The following is a 17,775-nucleotide window of genomic DNA, read 5'->3' as shown; positions in this document are numbered from 1 at the left end:
AGTACCTGACCAGATTTGTGACTGGATTCAGGAGTTTCTAACTGATAGAACTCAATACATCATTCACAACAGTATGAGGTTGAAAGGTGTAGAGGTAATTTCCGAAGTACCCCAAGGGAACAAACATGTAAGCAAGCACTAAGCTTCGCCTATACCGAACAACGCTCCTCCCAGCAATAGTGTATGGGTGCTTAACATGGGAGACAACCAGTATCTCAAATCTCAAGCTCTTTCAAACGACACAAAATCGCTGCCTCCGTCTAATCCTTGGAGCACCTATATGGGAGAAGGCTCACGACCTTCACGACGAACTTAATCAACCAACGATCCGAGACTTCGTCGGCCGTTCTATGCAGAGACTTACCGATACAATCGAGGCCCTACGTCCCACATCTCGTCGTCTGGAATACACAGGCTTTGTCCACCCCTAGTACTGTTACCGGGTTAGAGGGCCTCATGCTTGTTATAGAAGTTCCACAATGACATGACACGTATAGAAGAACCAACACAATATAAGGGCTCAAACACAAACAGCCCATAGTCCTTATGATGAGTAAATAAAGATAATATTACCCATCTACCCCACACACAGAAGTCCAGCCACAAAATCGGTAGCACTTCGCAGACAGGTCATACGCGGAAGAAAGTATACCTTCGGAAGCTCTATGAAGCGCTGTGTAGACGATGTTGTCGATAGAAAGGTTGAAACACGAAAAGACTGGAGTAAATTACAGAATAACCTGCAAAAGCGACTGGCAGTTGACACTGAACGCACATAAACATAACGTACTGCATGTGGCGATAACGGCCATTATCTTTCGATTACGCTGTTGGTGAAAAACACAATAAACAGCAATGACAGTAAAATATAAAATACTTAGGAGTAATCGTCTGGAGCAACCTAAAGAGGAAAGCAAACTGTAGGAAAAGCAGATGATAGACTGAGATTCACAGGAAGAATCTTGCTACCTTCAACCTTTGAGCAGAGTTACCAAGTTAAGCAGTTATAAAGTTTAAAGTGCACTCCGAACCACGCAGCGACTTGGCTCGGCTCTTTTCATGTGTAAGTCAAAAGCCGAACTGAAAGGAACGAAAGTGATGGATGACTTAACTTTTGGATCTGCAGACTAACGCCTAGCCTTAACTACAAAATAATCATCGTTTTCGGATGAGTGAGAATCCTTCTATGTGCATAGAAAAGGCACAGGGATATCCAAAGGCACAAATCTGGTGCGGGATTACCGCAACGTACAGTTTTGGCTCTTCGCTGTTTCGCAGAACCGATATCTGGGAATAATGCCAGACCAAGTGTCGCCACTGACTGCTCAATGTGGCACATTCACTTTATGCAGACTAGTGAACCTTCGCATCATACAACTAACTCTCGCGATTGCTTGCGTGATCATTTCTTAGGTCAATGGATTTACAGAGGCGACCCACACCAAAGGAAGGATAATTATTTTGTGATTTCCAGTGACGGTCGCGGAAGGAGGGAGATATCCGATACACTTAAAACCTTGTGGTCCACAGTCATCTGTGTGCTTACGAATGTTCCATGGTAACCGCAACAGGGCTGGGAGATGTGTATTCAGTACTAGGGCGCGTAACGTAAAATAAACCTTCAACGCCAAGTACGTGGAGTATCTACGAGGTCAGAAAGTTTGTGATTATTACTGGGGCATGTAGAGGAAGTAACTGATGTAAAACAAATCCTCAACGGCTAGCATTTAGAATATGTGTGTTATAATCTTCTTTCTACTTCTGTCCCCCAGAGTTTATCCCGTCTATCACGGCCTCCGCTTATGTAGGATATAGCAAGTTTTATTCTATTACTTAACTTCGTAGCCGATGCCTTCCTGACGCCACAGTTCTCAAGGTAAACTAAGGGAGGAAAGTCGTGTACGTCATCTGTCTGTAAATGGTGTAAACTTTGCTCTCTGTGTTATAGTACTTTTTAACTGTTTGTGTATCGTATTCTTGGAGGACGAATATAGTGACAGCACAGGATTTACCTAAACGAGAGTGGAAAACTCCTGGAAACCACACTCCGGCAGGCCCGAGTTCAACCCACGGTCGTTAACCTGCTGCGCCGATTCGGTCTGGATCTGGCTCGACTCCTTGTCGTCCAAGGCAGCGCCCTCCACGCTGTGTTATACGACCAAGTATAAAACATACATTTTATTATAGCCACATAATAATACAGTTGTAACAATTTGAAAGTATTGTGGGTCTTATTCAACACTTTATGTAATGTTACTATCAGTTGCGCCACTAACTTGATCCGTTTTTTTTTAACTTATCACAAAGTAAAGAAAAAGTTTATAGTCGAAAATCAGCAGGGCATTAATGAGCCACTGCACACACAGTGTCCCCTTCATACAACGTTGGATGACGCCACTGACAGAGGATGACACAGCGGTCGAGCGGGGCAGGTTGAGGCGTCTAGGGTCAGAACACGGAGCTTACTTTACACACACACACTATCTGATCAAAAGTATTTGGCTCTCTATTAGTTGACACTAGTACCGAGTGTGTCCACCCTTCGCCTTTATGACGGCTTGAGCTCTGCTGGGGACACTTAATGTCTGTGGGGGGATAGCAGCTCCTTCTTCCGCGAGATACGAAAGCAGAGGGCAGTTCTGTTGGATGATGGGGTCTGGAGCGGAGCGGACGTTTTAACTCATCCCAAAGGCGTTTTATTGGTTTCAGGTCAGGTCTCTGGGTTGGTCAGTCCAGTTGAGGAATGTTGTTATCCACAAACCATACTGTCTCACAGATCCTGTTCTGTGACAGGCTCAACTGCCATGCATCGTATCTAAGATGTTCCTGTACTGTATCCAGTACACAATGTTGTGGACGTGTTCGTATATTTCCACATTTGACGTTTCCTTAAGTGCGATAGGGAGACCACTCCATAACCACGTAAAGTCCGCCCCTGGTAGCTGAGTGGTCAGCGCGACGGAATATCATATCTAACGGCCCGGGTTCTATTCCTAGCTGGGTCGGAGATTTTCTCCGCTCAGGGACTGTGTGTTGTGCTGTCCTTATCATCTTCATTTCATCCCCATCGAGATGCAAGTCGCCGAAGTGGCGTCAACTCGAAAAACTTGCACCAGGCGAACGGTCTACCCGACGGGAGGCCCTAGCAACAAGGCATTTCCATATTTTACCACGTAAAACACCCTCATGCCATAACACGACCTCCTTTGCGCTTCGCGGTTTGAAATACACATGACGGCATGTAACGTTCCCCAGGCACTCGCCAAACCCAAATCCTTCGATCGGATTGCCACTGGGTATAGCGTGATCCGTCACTCCAAATCACTCGTTTCCAGTCATTCACTGCGCAATGGCGGCGGTATTTATACCTCCTAAAGCATCGCTTAGCATTGACTACATAAATGTGTGGCTTCTGAAATACTGTTCCACGATTTCCCACACTCTTTGTAACTCCCAACGCACAGTCACTGTGCTAGCTGGACTGCTGGCAGCACTTTGGAACTCACGAGTTACTCCTTCCATTCATTTCATATGAAGTTTTGCAATCACCCTCCACACTGCTCGACGGTCTATCCGTCAGTACATGAGGTCTGCCTGGTCTCTATTTATCTATCGTTGTTCCTTTGAGTTTCCACTTCATAATCACATCACCAGGAGTGACATTGGACAGTTTTCGAAGGACTGAACTGTCCCTGATGGATTTGTTGCTCAGGTCACATCCAATATTCACGTTCGAGATCACTGAGCGCTTCTGATCGACCCATTCTCCTGGTAATGCTTCTCTACCGAGAACACAATGTTCCCCGCCTCTTTTTATACTGGCGAGTCCGCCTCTCTTGATGTCTAATGGTCAATCACGCAATACATAGGGGTGTCCGGATACTTTTGATCAGATAGTGTAATTCCTCAGTAATGAAACCAGATTAGTTTCTTTTACATCGAGCTATCTCTCCTGTATCGCCCGACAGAGATGGTCACTCAGTGGGCGCGATCAGACTTTTTTGATCGCTATTCTCCACCTGCTCGTTTAAACCGTCGCTCTGACGGATTATGTGATAACGAATCTCCGTGCTTTTCCCTCCTACAACACGGGGAAGAAATTCTCAGAGAACACTGACGCTATTCCCTTGTACTCTTTACAGTTGCGGAGCCTCAGGCCGCTGTAGAGCCATCTGCAGGCAGACCACGCAATAAAAGAGAAAATCCGCCGGACAAAAAAGGCAGACGCGGAAATACGCAGCAGCAGCAGCGGCCGCGGGAGAGGCGGGGAAAGTCGGCTGGCGCAGGCACGCAGCACTGGCCGACCCTCGCAGAATGGAGCCGCCTAGCCTGACCCTGCGCCGTTTTTTGCCGCGCCAGATCAATTGGTTTATGATGACACGTTACTTCGAAAGCTAATGAACGCTTACCCTACGCCCTGCCCACAGATCTAGACGTCTATGGACGTCAACGAGCAGAGCCACTGTTTTTCCCACCTAGCTGCCACCGCGCGTCTCTCGGACGACATGGCGTCGCACGCTTTAACGGATACGGTATTAACAACATACGTGACCTAAAACTGAGCCCGCCTCCGTACCACAGGTGACTAACGCACGCCTGCGTAGGGTGTCGCTTGACTCGGAGCTAGCTGGCTCATCGCTAGCCTCCTTCTGTACAGATCCTGTGGGGGGGAGGGGGGGGTTGTTTGTGTTTGGAGAAGGTGACCAGGCAGCGAGGTCATCGGTCTGATCGGATTAGGGAAGGACGGTGAAGGAAGTCGGCCGTGCCCTTTGAAAGGAACCATCCCGGCATTTGCCTGGAGCGATTTAGGGAAATCACGGAAAACCTAAATCAGGATGGCCCGACGCGGGATTGAACCGTCGTCCTCCCGAATGCGAGTCCAGTGTCTAACCACTGCGCCACCTCGCTCGGTGTACAGATCCTGGTAGTGAGACTTTGCTACAGAGTCGTGGGTTAACTTACAAATCACTGTGTCTCATGGAGTGAGGCCCTTTGATTCTCTCGATGGTGATCGGTCCCTCGAATGGCGACGTTAAGCTCGGAGGCTCCCTTGATGCTATTCCAGAGGAGTACGCTATGGGCGGCATCGGGTTTTACCTTCTACCTTTCTCACATCCAGAACAACATAAATCAAACATTACACGGTAAAAGCGCGCGTCATCCTCTTTCACGTGACACAGTACAAACCCGACACTTTATAACAGGTCGGAGGAAGGCAACAGCAACCCATCTCATTTATGACTTCAGCCAGGACGGCAATGCGTGCCCGCAGCCGGCGCTCACTTTCCTAGTACGGGACTGACCTTGACTTTGACCTAAAACTAAAATGATCTCCGTTCGAATCTGACGCTTTCTGCTTCATTTAATCACGCTATACGAGTAGAACAGTAATCTCGTCACCGCAGTACCTGTGTTGTCGACGTGTGTGATTGGTACATGGGAACAGGGGCTCTAAACCTAGTTCTGCCAAGTAATACCGGAGTGTAACAATGACACATGATACATGTTCACACAAGTACAACTGAAGTAGAGACAAGTGAGAAGCAGAATGCAGCACCTTCTTTCTGCTGGAAGACACTGTTAATGTACCGTGGCGAGGACTGCACAGCACGCCGAAAGCATTGGGCAGTCATCCTGAACCACGAACGCTTAACCAACACTTACAGCTCACGGGGATTTGTCTCGACTGGACAACACACCGAAAGCACTGGTAAGAGATCCTGACCGTCAAACGCTCAACCAACAATTACAAATCTCAGAGGTCAGCTTGGACTTAACAACACACGGAAATTATTGGGAAGTCATCCTCAATCACGAATGTTCAACGAACATCTAAATCTCAAAGAGACTGATCTGGACTCGACAACACACTAAAAGCGTTAGGGGTCATCCAACCAACATCCAAATTCACAGTGACTGGCTGGAGCTGTGGCCGATTCTGGAAACAACCACCTAGACTGTGGCTGAGCCATTTCTTTCAGAAGTGCTGCTAGCCCCTCTAGGCATGTAGGAGAACTTCTGTGAAATTTAGAAGGTAGGTGTAGAGGTTCTAACGGAAGTAGAGCGGTAAAGTTGGACCTGAGCTGAGCCTAATATCGCAGCCGGTAGGTTTCATTGCCAGCGGAAGGCAACATTCTGGGTTAGAGACATGGCCGGGCGCACAGTTTTATTCTGCGAGGATGACGTGGATCTTATGGTCATTCGTGAATTTTTGTTGTAGTTGTCTAAATAGTCAACTGGAGAGTGATTTGCCACACTGGAAAACGCCTGAGTGTTGTTAAAATTCCCAATTACGCACTGTAACTTGTGTTCTTTGCACGTTGCGCCCACAACAGTTCAGTCTGTGGGGGTAGTTTTCCCTCGGTCGAGGTACTCCGCAACGTGGTATGTGGTACGTGAAAGGCTGCCTGCAGGACCTCGGATATGGAATACGTCATGCGTTGGTAAATATCGTAAATATAACAATACTGAAAATAATTATTTTCATTGTATTATGAAACATTTTGGTGTACCACTGTAAAATGAAATATGCAATGCCTATAACACAAAAATCTTTAATTGGTAACATTAGCACGAGTTCTCAGAGCACGAATGTGTGGATGGGAAGGTAAGCAGTGAATACGTAAGATGAGTCAGGTGTTGAAGAGTCAAGAACAGCAGCTGTTTCTGAAAGTGACGGGATCGCTTTGAACTTCCTTCTCATAAACAAAACACACAACCAGTAAACACATGCGGAACGTTTAACATGATTCGCAAGCAGATTATTCCCCGTAACTATGATATTGGGACGTCAGCAGGCGCGTCCTACCACAAAAAATGAGTACAAGCCTTCAGTGAAAGTGTGTCTACACCAGAAGGAATGAATGATAAGGCCTAAAGAAACTTAGAACGTCCGCTTTCAAGTTATTCAACGGTACCCTTTAACCAAACTGCACGCAGCAAGCACCATAAAATGCTGATAGAACATTCCGCCTATGTACTGCCGATAATCGGTGTCCAACAGGCACAATATTTCGGCAAGCAAAACTGTTACCGGAATCCAACCAATCACACCGTAAAAGACTTCTGTTCCAGTTAGGACAGTATAAGGGAATATGAAAGAACAGACAGCGAGCATGAATCAATAAGAAGGATTTTCTCCCAGCCGTAGCTAGCCACAAACTTTACCATCACATTCGGGTATTTGAGTTACAAGTACTTCATCTAGTGTAATGCATTTATATTTGTAATCATTACCCCACACACTGCTCAAGATAAACATTACATCCTCTTCATCAGACTTACCCTCCACACCCATCTAACCATATTGGTCAATGAACAAATTTTCAGTATCTCATGGGCGAGTTGGCAGGGTGTTTTAGACACTGAGGTTATATTTAGAATGAACTGGGTTCTAATCCCCATTCACTCAGTATGCATTACATTTCGTACAGTTTCCCTGATCACTGCAGGTGAAAGCCGGAATAGTTGCTTTAGGACGGTCACGGCTGATTTACTTTCAGACATTATCCAAAAATTGCTCGTCCTGCACGGCTAAATACCTCGACTTCTACGGACGTTACATTTTAACCGGATTATCTTTCCCCGAGGAGCCCATATCGTTTGAATCCATTATCAGTTTTAGTAATCTGGTTGGCCATTAGATTTGCACTTCTGTTTGTATATCTACACACATAGCCGCAGATTATCGTTTTGACATGACCTCTACACACGTTGTTAACATTACTTCTTCTTTTCTTCAGATATTGGGCAAAACTGTCCGTAACGGTACCCAACATTTCTTATAGGATAATTGTTATTATACCGCACGGTTTACTGAAAAACTGAAGATGTGTGAATACGAGTATCTTAAAACATCTAAGATGATGTTTGTCCTTCAAACTGAAGACTGTACATCGCAGGATGTTTAACTAATGTGTTGCACTGATGAACCAAAACATGACGATCATCGCCCAGAGACTGAATGGCGTCTCTGCTGCCAATGTGCCCACGTGACGTGGTAAGCAAAGTATCGGGTGTATATAATTAAAGTGCAGCTACTCACGGATGTCCAGTGTGGGCTGTAATTATCGGATGGCACCGAAACTTGGTAGACATGCTAATGCTTTAATGCGGAACTAATTTAATCTGGGAAGAAATTAGTTCTAATTTTGGCCACCAGGTGAAAATCTGGGGCTGTACACTGTTGATATGATTGTATGAGATACACGCTGTCATTTGACAAACAGTAACGTGAGAAAATAGTATGACTATCGAGAAGAGAGTCGCTGTTAGTGAAACTGTTTTATGTGAACGGCAGCAATTATAATGCTGCATTAAAAGCTCTGAGCAGAGGCCTGATGTCATTAAATGGTTTAAGAAGATGATAATGAAAGTCGAAAACATGGGTGAGCTTGGTGTGGCACCTGGAAGAGGAAGTTATTGCCGAGGTTGCTATTGCTGTAACTGACCATGCAGCACGTGCTCCGGATGGTTCTAGTGCTTGTGCCGTGTCACGAGAATCGTCCATCCCGTGGTCAACTGTGCGGCAAGTTTTTCGGTCCGTATTACACCGGTACGCGTACAAGATCCGTATGGTGCAGCAACAGAAAGCTCATGATACGCAGCAGCGTTCTGAATTGCTCTTCGTCTTCTGACTCAGATAGAGGTTGATGACTTGTGGCTGGGCAATATTCTCTGAAGTGATGAGGAACACTTTACGCTACATGGTGTAGTGAATACACAGAACTGCCGAATTTGGGGTAGTGTTAAACTGCGTGTTGTGCACGAAGAGTCGTTGCAATCGCCGTATGGGACTGTCTGGTGTGAATTCACAAGCAACTTTACTCTCGGTCTTTTCTTCTTAGAAGAAAAGACGCCCAGAGGGCCTGTCAGGTTTACCGTGAGGTCTGCACGTTATCGAGATGTCCTTGTACAGCATGTGATTCCTGTTTTAGACGAGCGCAGTTGTGCGGAGACCACTATTTTCATTGAAGATGGGACATCATCTCATGTCGCTCGCCCAGTGAAGGATCTGCTTAACGCAAGTTTCCACCAACGTGCCATCTCCATACGTTTTCCAGATGCGTAGCCTGCAAAATCTGATGTGAATCCATGTGGCTTTTGGCTCTTCGGATATTTAAGAGAACACGTTTGCCAGGGACACGTTCTGTCTGTACCTGACTTGAAGGCCAATGCATAGGAACACGTTGCTCAGATCCCATCGGAACTAATGCGAGCAACTATCGATGACGTCGTCTTACGGAGTCATTATCTCGTAGACGTCTCCAGTGCTCATATTGAAGACACTGTGTAAGCGGTGGTTAATAATAAAATCAACGTTATGCGTTTCCCATTTGTTTGATCTTTTCTGCCCTCACTCTGCTCCTAATCCATTACATATACACTACTGGCCATTAAAATTGTTACACCAAGAAGAAATGCAGATGATAAACGGGTATTCACAGGACAAATATATTATAGTAGAACCGAAATGTGATGCACAGATCCTGAGAAATCAGTACCCAGAACAACCACTTCTGGCCGTTAATAACGGCCTTGATAGGCCTGGGCATTGACCCAAACAGAGCTTGGATGGCGTGTACAGGTACAGCTGCCCCTGCAGCTTCAACACGATACCACAGTTCATCAAGAGTAGTGACTGGCGCATTGGGACGAGCCAGTTGTTCGGCCACCACTGACCAGAGGTTTTCAATTGGTGAGAAATCTGGAGAATGTGTTGGCCAGGGCAGCAATCGAACATTTTCTGTATCCAGAAAGGTCCGTACAGGACCTGCAACATGCGGTGTGCATTATCCTGCTGAAATGTAGGGTTTTGCAGGGATCGAATGAAGGGTAGAGCACATCGAACAAAGTCGACAGTTACGATTGCAGTGGTTACGGGTCCTCGACACTGGAGCATGTTGGACGCATCACTTTCGTTGCTACATTAGGTCGGATGGTTGTGTGCGGATCCGCAGTCATCCTGACAAACGACTGCTCAAAACACGCACTGCCTCACGGACCCAAGCCATTGGAAGCGCTATTATGCCACACGGAGCATTCTCCATGGCTTCCAAGGGACGAATGATTGTAGTCAATGGCACCATCACAGCTGTGGATTAAGTAAACATTATTGCGCACGAACTGCATCCTTTCATACTTGATGTCTTCTCCGACGGCGATGGCATCTTCCAACAGGACAACAGTTTGTGTTACAAGGCCCGAATCGTGCCGCCGCGGTTTGAGGAGCACGGTAGTGAGGTCACGATGATGTCTTGGCCACGAAATTCGCCTCATTTCAACTCGGTTAAACACGTCTGGGGCGCTATCGGGCATCAGCTCAGCGAACTCAATCCACCTGCCCATAATTTACGGGGTACGTGTGACCTGCTCATATGCGTCTGGTGCCATATACCTCTGGAAACAGCCGGCCAGGGTGGCCGAGCGGTTCTAGGTGCTACAGTCTGGAACCGAGCGACCGCTACGGCCGCAGGTTCGAATCCTGCATCGGGCATGGATGTGTGTGATGTCCTAAGGTTATTTAGGTTTAAGTAGTTCTAAGTTCTAGGGGACTGATGACCTCAGAAGTTAAGTCCCATAGTGCTCAGAGCCATTTTGAACCTCTGGAAACATATCAAGGACTGCCGAATCCATGGCACCCAGAACGCTGCTGTATCACGTTCCAAAGGCGCAACGGCACGCTATTAAGCAGTTGGTTATAATGTTTGGCTCACAAGGTATGACTCAGGCTACTTTCAACAAGGTGAACTAGAAAAACTATCATAGAAACAAATTATTATTTCCAAGCTGAAATAGCATGTTAAGAATTCGTAAAGGACTAATAGGGTTCTGGCAAGTGTCACTCAAAATCTCTCCTCTAAAGGACGCAATACGGAATGAGACGGGCTGAAAACTTCCTTTACCCGAAAGAAAAAACTGTTTGTGGGGTGGACACAAAAATTTCACAAATGCAGCAAAACATAAAATATATCTTTCTATGGAAAATATGGCTCCATCTTCGCAAGATACCGTTCAAAGTAACGGTGAAAAATGCACCTAACATTAACGCAGATGTTTAAACGATTCAACGCTTCGTCATGTACAGCGAAGCCAGCAATGTATTCCTTACTGTCCTCCCTCTTTTGGTTACAGAGTAGATAAGAAAAAGGACCTTCGCTGTGTGTGTTTTTGCTGCTGGGCTACAAGCAAACCTCATTCTGTCAGTCGGGGAACGCGATGTTTTATTGCATCAGTTGCGGGTAAACGTTATTCTCTTGCGCCATGTGACAGGCGAAAAGTAGCCACTGGAATCTACTGCCGTCTGATTGCACATTAATGAGCACTGAGGTGCTATTAAAGTAAGAAGCCATTGAACTTTCTATAGAAAATTTAAGAAGAAAACGGAGTGATATTTCATGTGTGCAGCTCACTGCTACGTTATCTCGGTCAGTGATTTCATTACAGGTTACGTATGGCACTGGCCACCAGGCTAACGAACTATATGCAGCTAAAAATTACGTGAACACAATTATTTTCCAATAACACAATATGTTTTCAACACTGCAGCAGTGATAATCGTATTTTTTCTCTTCCCTTGTCCATAAAACTAGTTTCATCAACATCTAAAAGCTACGATACACTTGGAAAAAAATTAGTGGCACATTCCGTTTCTGAATCGCAGTTCTGAAAGGTCTGCATAATACATGTATACGGGTGTCGTAACCTCTACACTGAAATCAAAATATTTTAGAGCCACAGATTTTCTTTAAACATTGGAGGGGCTGCATTGAGAAGATGTTGGATTTGGTGAATACAGTAGATGTGACAACAATAACACGTACTTTAGATTCTCCAGTTTTTAAACTCCTAAAAATTTTCTATGGGCAAGTACTATCATATTCAGAGAAAACACAATACCTTGAACGACTAGAGACAGGACGTCCATACCAACAGGACACGTGCATTACTTTGTTCTGCAGAAACGATTAGTATTTCAGTGACCTCGGTCCAGCACGTGTACTGTCGTCTAGTAGGCACAGGGTCCCGCACGGTCCCATGCGTGATGACATCGACGTGTAGATGGTGCGAATGGCGTCCTGTGGTATACCAGCCATGCTGCATCCTGCGTGAACGATTTCTCAAACGCGGAATATAAAACTTTAGCTTTTTCTTTTTCTTTCTCCTATTGCCACATGAGAGTGGTCAACGAGTGACTGGAGAGAAGTCTACGACTCGCTCAGCAATTACCAACTTACTAACCGTATATATTCAGTTTTATCTAGTAGCGCAGATAACATGTAGTGATGTTTAAGTATAGTGTTAGCGATCTGCACTTTTTTGGTCACGCTACTGTGCATAATCATGCAGACAAATTGCAGGTTTCAACCGCTCTAGAGCGCTCCCCACGCATCTCACGGTACTCTGAGAATGATAGACGCATAGAGTTAGTTAAGAACAGCATCCTCAATTACGCACGTAACTGTTAGTCACGCTCTATCATCATCAGCTACTGCTGCCAGAGAAGTAGAAGAGCTGAGAACATACGCCGCGCACATCGTGGCAGCGTACGAACCAGCAGTCCTTTTTTGTTTGGTTGTTTATCACCGATCAGACACATGCGGATATTTGCCCATAAATTATGCATCAACTGCCAAGTTTCAATAGACGTCTGCCATTAATCGTTGCACGACATCGACATCAATTTCGTTAATATTTCAATCTCCACACTGTCGAATCTCGTGCAGACCTGCAGCTGTTCCTTGCAGTAGGCTGTTAACCTTGGTGTAAACCGGAGCGTGAAACTGTCATACCAACGTCGCGAATACGATCCATAAGCACCAACGCGGAGATTGAGAAATGTTCGATCCGAGTCGTCGGATTGGACGAGTGACATAGGAAATGTGCGACAAACGCCTTCGACAATATGGTGACTATAAAGTGATGTGATTGGCGATATTTTCAGACGCGATAAGCTACAGATCAGTCTGTTAGCACAACCAGATTTATTTCGTTTCACATTCGTTGGCTTCGCCAAATCACAACCAAACTGTCGTCTTCCAACACAACGTATACCTCGGGCTAAGGTACAGAACAATCTGTCATCACAAACAGTCTTTTTTTGTTTCCGATTCTTGGCTAAGTCAACTAACAAGAAACCTGTGAATATATGCACAAAAGGTGAAAGCAAGCATTAATATTACGTCACTGGCCAAAGATGACGACTCGTATCGAACATTCTTCTTGACCACACCAGGCCTGAGCATTCGTCACAAAGGTGATGTACAATTAGGATGTACAACGATGATTAAAATGTATTAGGTTGCTTCGTAGTGTTTCTTCCCAGAAGTTTACACGACAGATATACATAACAAAGACTTTAGTCATCAATAATATGTTCTCCTTCACTATTCCAAACTGACTGACACCGTTGGGGTAACTTTTAGATTCCGCGACTTAGAAATGGCGTAATTATGGGGCGGAGAATTGATCGTGCAATGTTCGGAGTGCATTTTCAAACGGGAAAGGAAATTCCTTGTATGTTGATCGATAGAGAGCGAACAAGGTGGAAATATGAGGTGGCAAGATCAAGTGAATAACGTGGGTCCGGAATAACTTCCCCACCCAACTCCTGATTAGAGTTTCTTATCAGTTTAGTAGAAGGCGGGCGGACGTTTCGTGGAGTAGCATCAGTTCACGCAGTCTTCCAGGTCGTTGTTCTTGGATTGCATCTGCAATACGCCTCAGTTGTTGACAAAAAGGGTCAGCGGTGATGGTTACACCACGTAGAAGTAATTCGTAGGACAACACACCGTCGCTGTTCCACCTGATCCATTACATTATCTTTTCAGCAACTATACAGGAATGGTCGGTGTTGTTCAAGAGCCAGTTGATGACGAGCAAGCAGAGATGCAGGTATGGACACACTCCGATTTTTTTTTTATTTTGGCTTGGAGCATGCGGCACCCTCACGTCTGATTTTTGAACCTTTCCCATTGCAGGTAAATGTTGCAAATTGGTGTATCGATCACCGCTCATCACATTTGCCAGTTCTTGAGTGCAATGACATGGCTCAATGTGGAGTAATGCGTTTAAACGATGATTTTTTTTATTGGTCTACTTTGGAATTTGCACTTATGTTAACATGTCACTTTTATCACTACTATTGGCTGTATGGTCTTTGCCGCCCAAAGAAAAAAAGAAGTGAATAAAAAAAAATATACACGCAGTGGACTGGTCCAGCATTCCAGGCAGCTCGTTTAAATGGCGGCCCGAACCTCCGACTTAGAAAATGCGATACTCAAACAGGCAAATCACAATGACACACAGAAAAAACAATTCGCAGGTAGTTGGAGCATATGACTTACCTTCCTGCAACTGTGGTGACAATTAGAGTATCCGGATACGAAGTTAAAATCAAATAAAATAAACTTCATACAACAATAAAGCTTTGGGTTTTCCGTAGCTTTCCTAAATCGATTACAGTTAATGCTGGTATGGATCCTTCAGAAACTAAAAGCTTTATTCTATCCCAAAACCGAGCTTTTGCTTCGTTTTTATATTAGTGCCTTTATTTCTAAATACTAGGACTGGGTCACTATACCACAACGTTCTCCGTGAGCAACAATGTTCGGGTTCAACAACCGCGAATTAAGCAATAATTTTGTATGTCTACTACGACGTGCTACTGGTTGCAGGTTGCGCTGAAGCCACAAGCAAGCAGAGAATAACACCACCCGCCGAGCGACACTGTTGTTTGGTTCTTTCACTTCTGACAGAGCCTCCTTGCAGGACATTCGTCGAGGTTACTGCCATAATATTTCCATTATCCTCACTTCTGTCTCATAGCACCTCGATATCAAATTTCAACACCACGGGGAGTACTTCGAGCGCCCATGACTGGTGCATTCCCAAGTACGTATAACACTCTAACTGGGTTCCAAAACTCAGCTAGCCTTTACCGGAATATTACATTATTCATCAGCTTAGATCTACATTACCCTGAAGAAAACTCAACGTGATGTAGTGTGCGTGATGGAACGAAAAGTTGCGATGTTATTTGATCGGCGATCTATCAGTGGAATGAGTCATAGCCGTCGACTATCTAGCTGTATCGGCCCGGAGCAATTTAGGGTCAAACGATCAAGTAATTCTGTCCATGAGGAAGGTGGATGCCAGAGTGAAATTCACTGAGCGAATCCTAGTGAAATGTAATTGACTCAAGAAGGAGACGGCTTAGAAAAAGTCTTCGTTCGATGGATTCTCGAGTATTGCATGTCAGTCTGATGCACTTAACAGGTAGGATTACTAATGGTGATAGAGCAGATACACAGAAGATCACCACATCTTGTGACGGGTTTGTTTAATAAGAACGACATGAAGATGTTAATCCAATTCCAGTATCTGACGCTACAAAAGACGTTGAGCATTCCTGAGCGGTTTATGGGGAAAATGCAGAGAGCCTGCGCTCCGAGAAGCATAAAAAAATGTTCAAATGTGTGTGAAATCTCATGGGACTTAACTACTAAGGTCATCAGTCCCTAAGCTTACACACTACTTAACCTAAATTATCCTAAGGATAAACACACACACCCATGCCCGAGGGAAGACTCGAACCTCCGCCGGGACCAGCCGCACAGTCCATGACTGCAACGCCCCAGACCGCTCGGCTAATCCCGGGCGGCTGAGAAGCATCAAAAGTGACTTTACTTCCTGCTGCACATATATCGCGAGATGGCCGTGATGCTAAAATCAGACACATTCCAGCTCCTGCACATCCCTATTGACAGTCGCTCCTCCCGCGCACCATCAGCGAATGATGGGACAGCAAAAATTGGAAACGTTGGTGATGCATGCAGTAGTCCACGTCACGCATAGTAGCACAGGGTGCAGACTATTAGACGCGTAGAAACTGATTCATTCCGGTTGTAGCACCGATCGAAGGCAGCCCCAAGATTGGCGCCCAAAGAGACTTGTTAATCGTCGAAGTAATGTGCAAATATCCAGCTTGATATCTGGAAAACCTTCTTAATGTCGGCGAGTCTGGGATATTTCAATTGAATAAACCAATGGAAAAAGCGAGGAGCAAAGTAAAGGACGGCTTTTGTGTGCGGCAGACGCCGATGAATAGGTTCAGGTGCTTAATTGGAAATACTTTGTATCTTCGCACATGTTGTCATCTTTTCTTCATGAGTGCTGTGTTGTAACGGTACGTGCTGAGTGTATGTGGCTGACGTGTACTTGTTTGTGTTGTTAACGTTGATGAGAGGTAGGGAAGCGTGTTGAATCCGGTACACAGCACCGAGGCTGGCGCATGGTTAGATCTGCATCAACATTGTCACACGCCCTCGTTCGTGAGACACTGCGTAGATTAGTCCACGATGTTAGTGTAGTGTCTCATGATCAGCGACTGTACGTCGTCACTTCCCTTCCCCTTTGCAGCCAGATGCTGGTGACAAATTTTTTCCCTACCACCAGGATTCCAACCAGCTATGTCCATAACGTGTACCTCTGCATGAGCGTGCGTTACCGGCTGGAGGCAACAACGATGAGAGCTGGAGCCGTTATCAGCAACAAGTAGCAGCTCATCAAGAGGCACCAGGCGGATTAGGAAAGCAGCGGGCCACGCAGCAAGAGCACCAGCAGGCGGCAGCGCCGGCCGCATACTGACCAGGGTTGGAGAGCCACTCCTGCAGCGCCTTCTGCAGCCGGCGCACGTGCAGCGGCTTGGACGCCATGCCCACCAGAGCCATGATCTCCAGGAACTCCTCCTCGCCCGCGTCGCACAGCTGCTGCACGTCGTCGCCTCCTGTAACGGGAAAACACGCGTGTCAGCGCCCTCCTCTTCCGGACAACAGCCAACATAACAGCCAATTGCCAGTTTCCGCTCTCCTCACAATAATCTAAAGTCTGGCCATTGCATTCTCTCTCCAGCTCATCTATGCTTCAACATCTCCCGTAAATGTGAATCCCAATACCCTGAAGTCTCCAGTGTCCTTTGAGAAATCTCGTCCGCGGTAGTACCTCTACCAACACATTCCAACTTCCGTTCATCTCGAAACTCTGGATCTTCACCCAACGCAGTTTCAATTGTCCTCTCATTTGCGAACTACGAACTCATCAATCAAATATACCCTTTATTCCAACCATAACCTAGTCCCACGAATTAAGGCTCCAATCCACACTTTCATTTATCAGTTGACAGCCCATTCGCCTCCCACGAATTAAGGCTCCAATCCACACTTTCATTTATCAGTTGACAGCCCATTCGCCTCCCACGAATTAAGGCTCCAATCCACACTTTCATTTATCAGTTGACAGCCCATTCGCCTCCTAATACCCACATCCAGCCGGGCGGAATGGCCGAGCGGTTCTAGGCGCTACAGTCTGGAACCGCGCGACCGCTACGGTCGCAGGTTCGAATCCTGCCTCGGGCATGAATGTGTGTGATGTCCTTAGGTTAGTTAGGTTTAAGTAGTTCTAAGTTCTAGGGGACTAATGAACTCAGAAGTTACGTCCCATAGTGCTAAAAGCCATTTGAACCATTTGAACCCACATCCAATCTGTTAGTTCCTACCCACATGAACATCCCCCAACATTTCCCGCATCCCAATCCTTACTCACAATTACTTATTGTCTGCACCAGAAGCCCCTTCGTTTCATGCTCATAAGAAAGAGAATGTGCATCATAACACCATCATCCCGTCACAAACGAGAATGTGCATCACAGCACCATCATCTCGTCACAAATATCATTTACCTTCTAAACATCTCCTATATTAAAACTGTAAAATTTTA

At 45.7% G+C, this 17,775-nt stretch overlaps 1 protein-coding gene across 2 annotated transcripts in view; it reads right to left on the bottom strand.

Annotated features, from left to right (window-relative positions):
* Window positions 1-17,775, bottom strand: part of LOC126353980 (NGFI-A-binding protein homolog) — a 363,923-nt gene that overhangs the window by 116,989 nt on the left and 229,159 nt on the right. For both annotated transcript variants that reach the window (XM_050003286.1, XM_050003292.1), the window contains exon 3: window positions 16,649-16,786. In XM_050003286.1, coding sequence (XP_049859243.1) covers window positions 16,649-16,786 — 138 coding nt within the window. The remainder of the gene's footprint in view (window positions 1-16,648; window positions 16,787-17,775) is intronic.

This window comes from Schistocerca gregaria, chromosome 1, assembly GCF_023897955.1.
Source record: "Schistocerca gregaria isolate iqSchGreg1 chromosome 1, iqSchGreg1.2, whole genome shotgun sequence".
Classification (NCBI taxonomy): Eukaryota; Metazoa; Arthropoda; class Insecta; order Orthoptera; family Acrididae; genus Schistocerca; species Schistocerca gregaria.
Note: the sequence above shows the minus strand (reverse complement) of the source record. Positions and strands in the feature narration are given on the sequence as shown.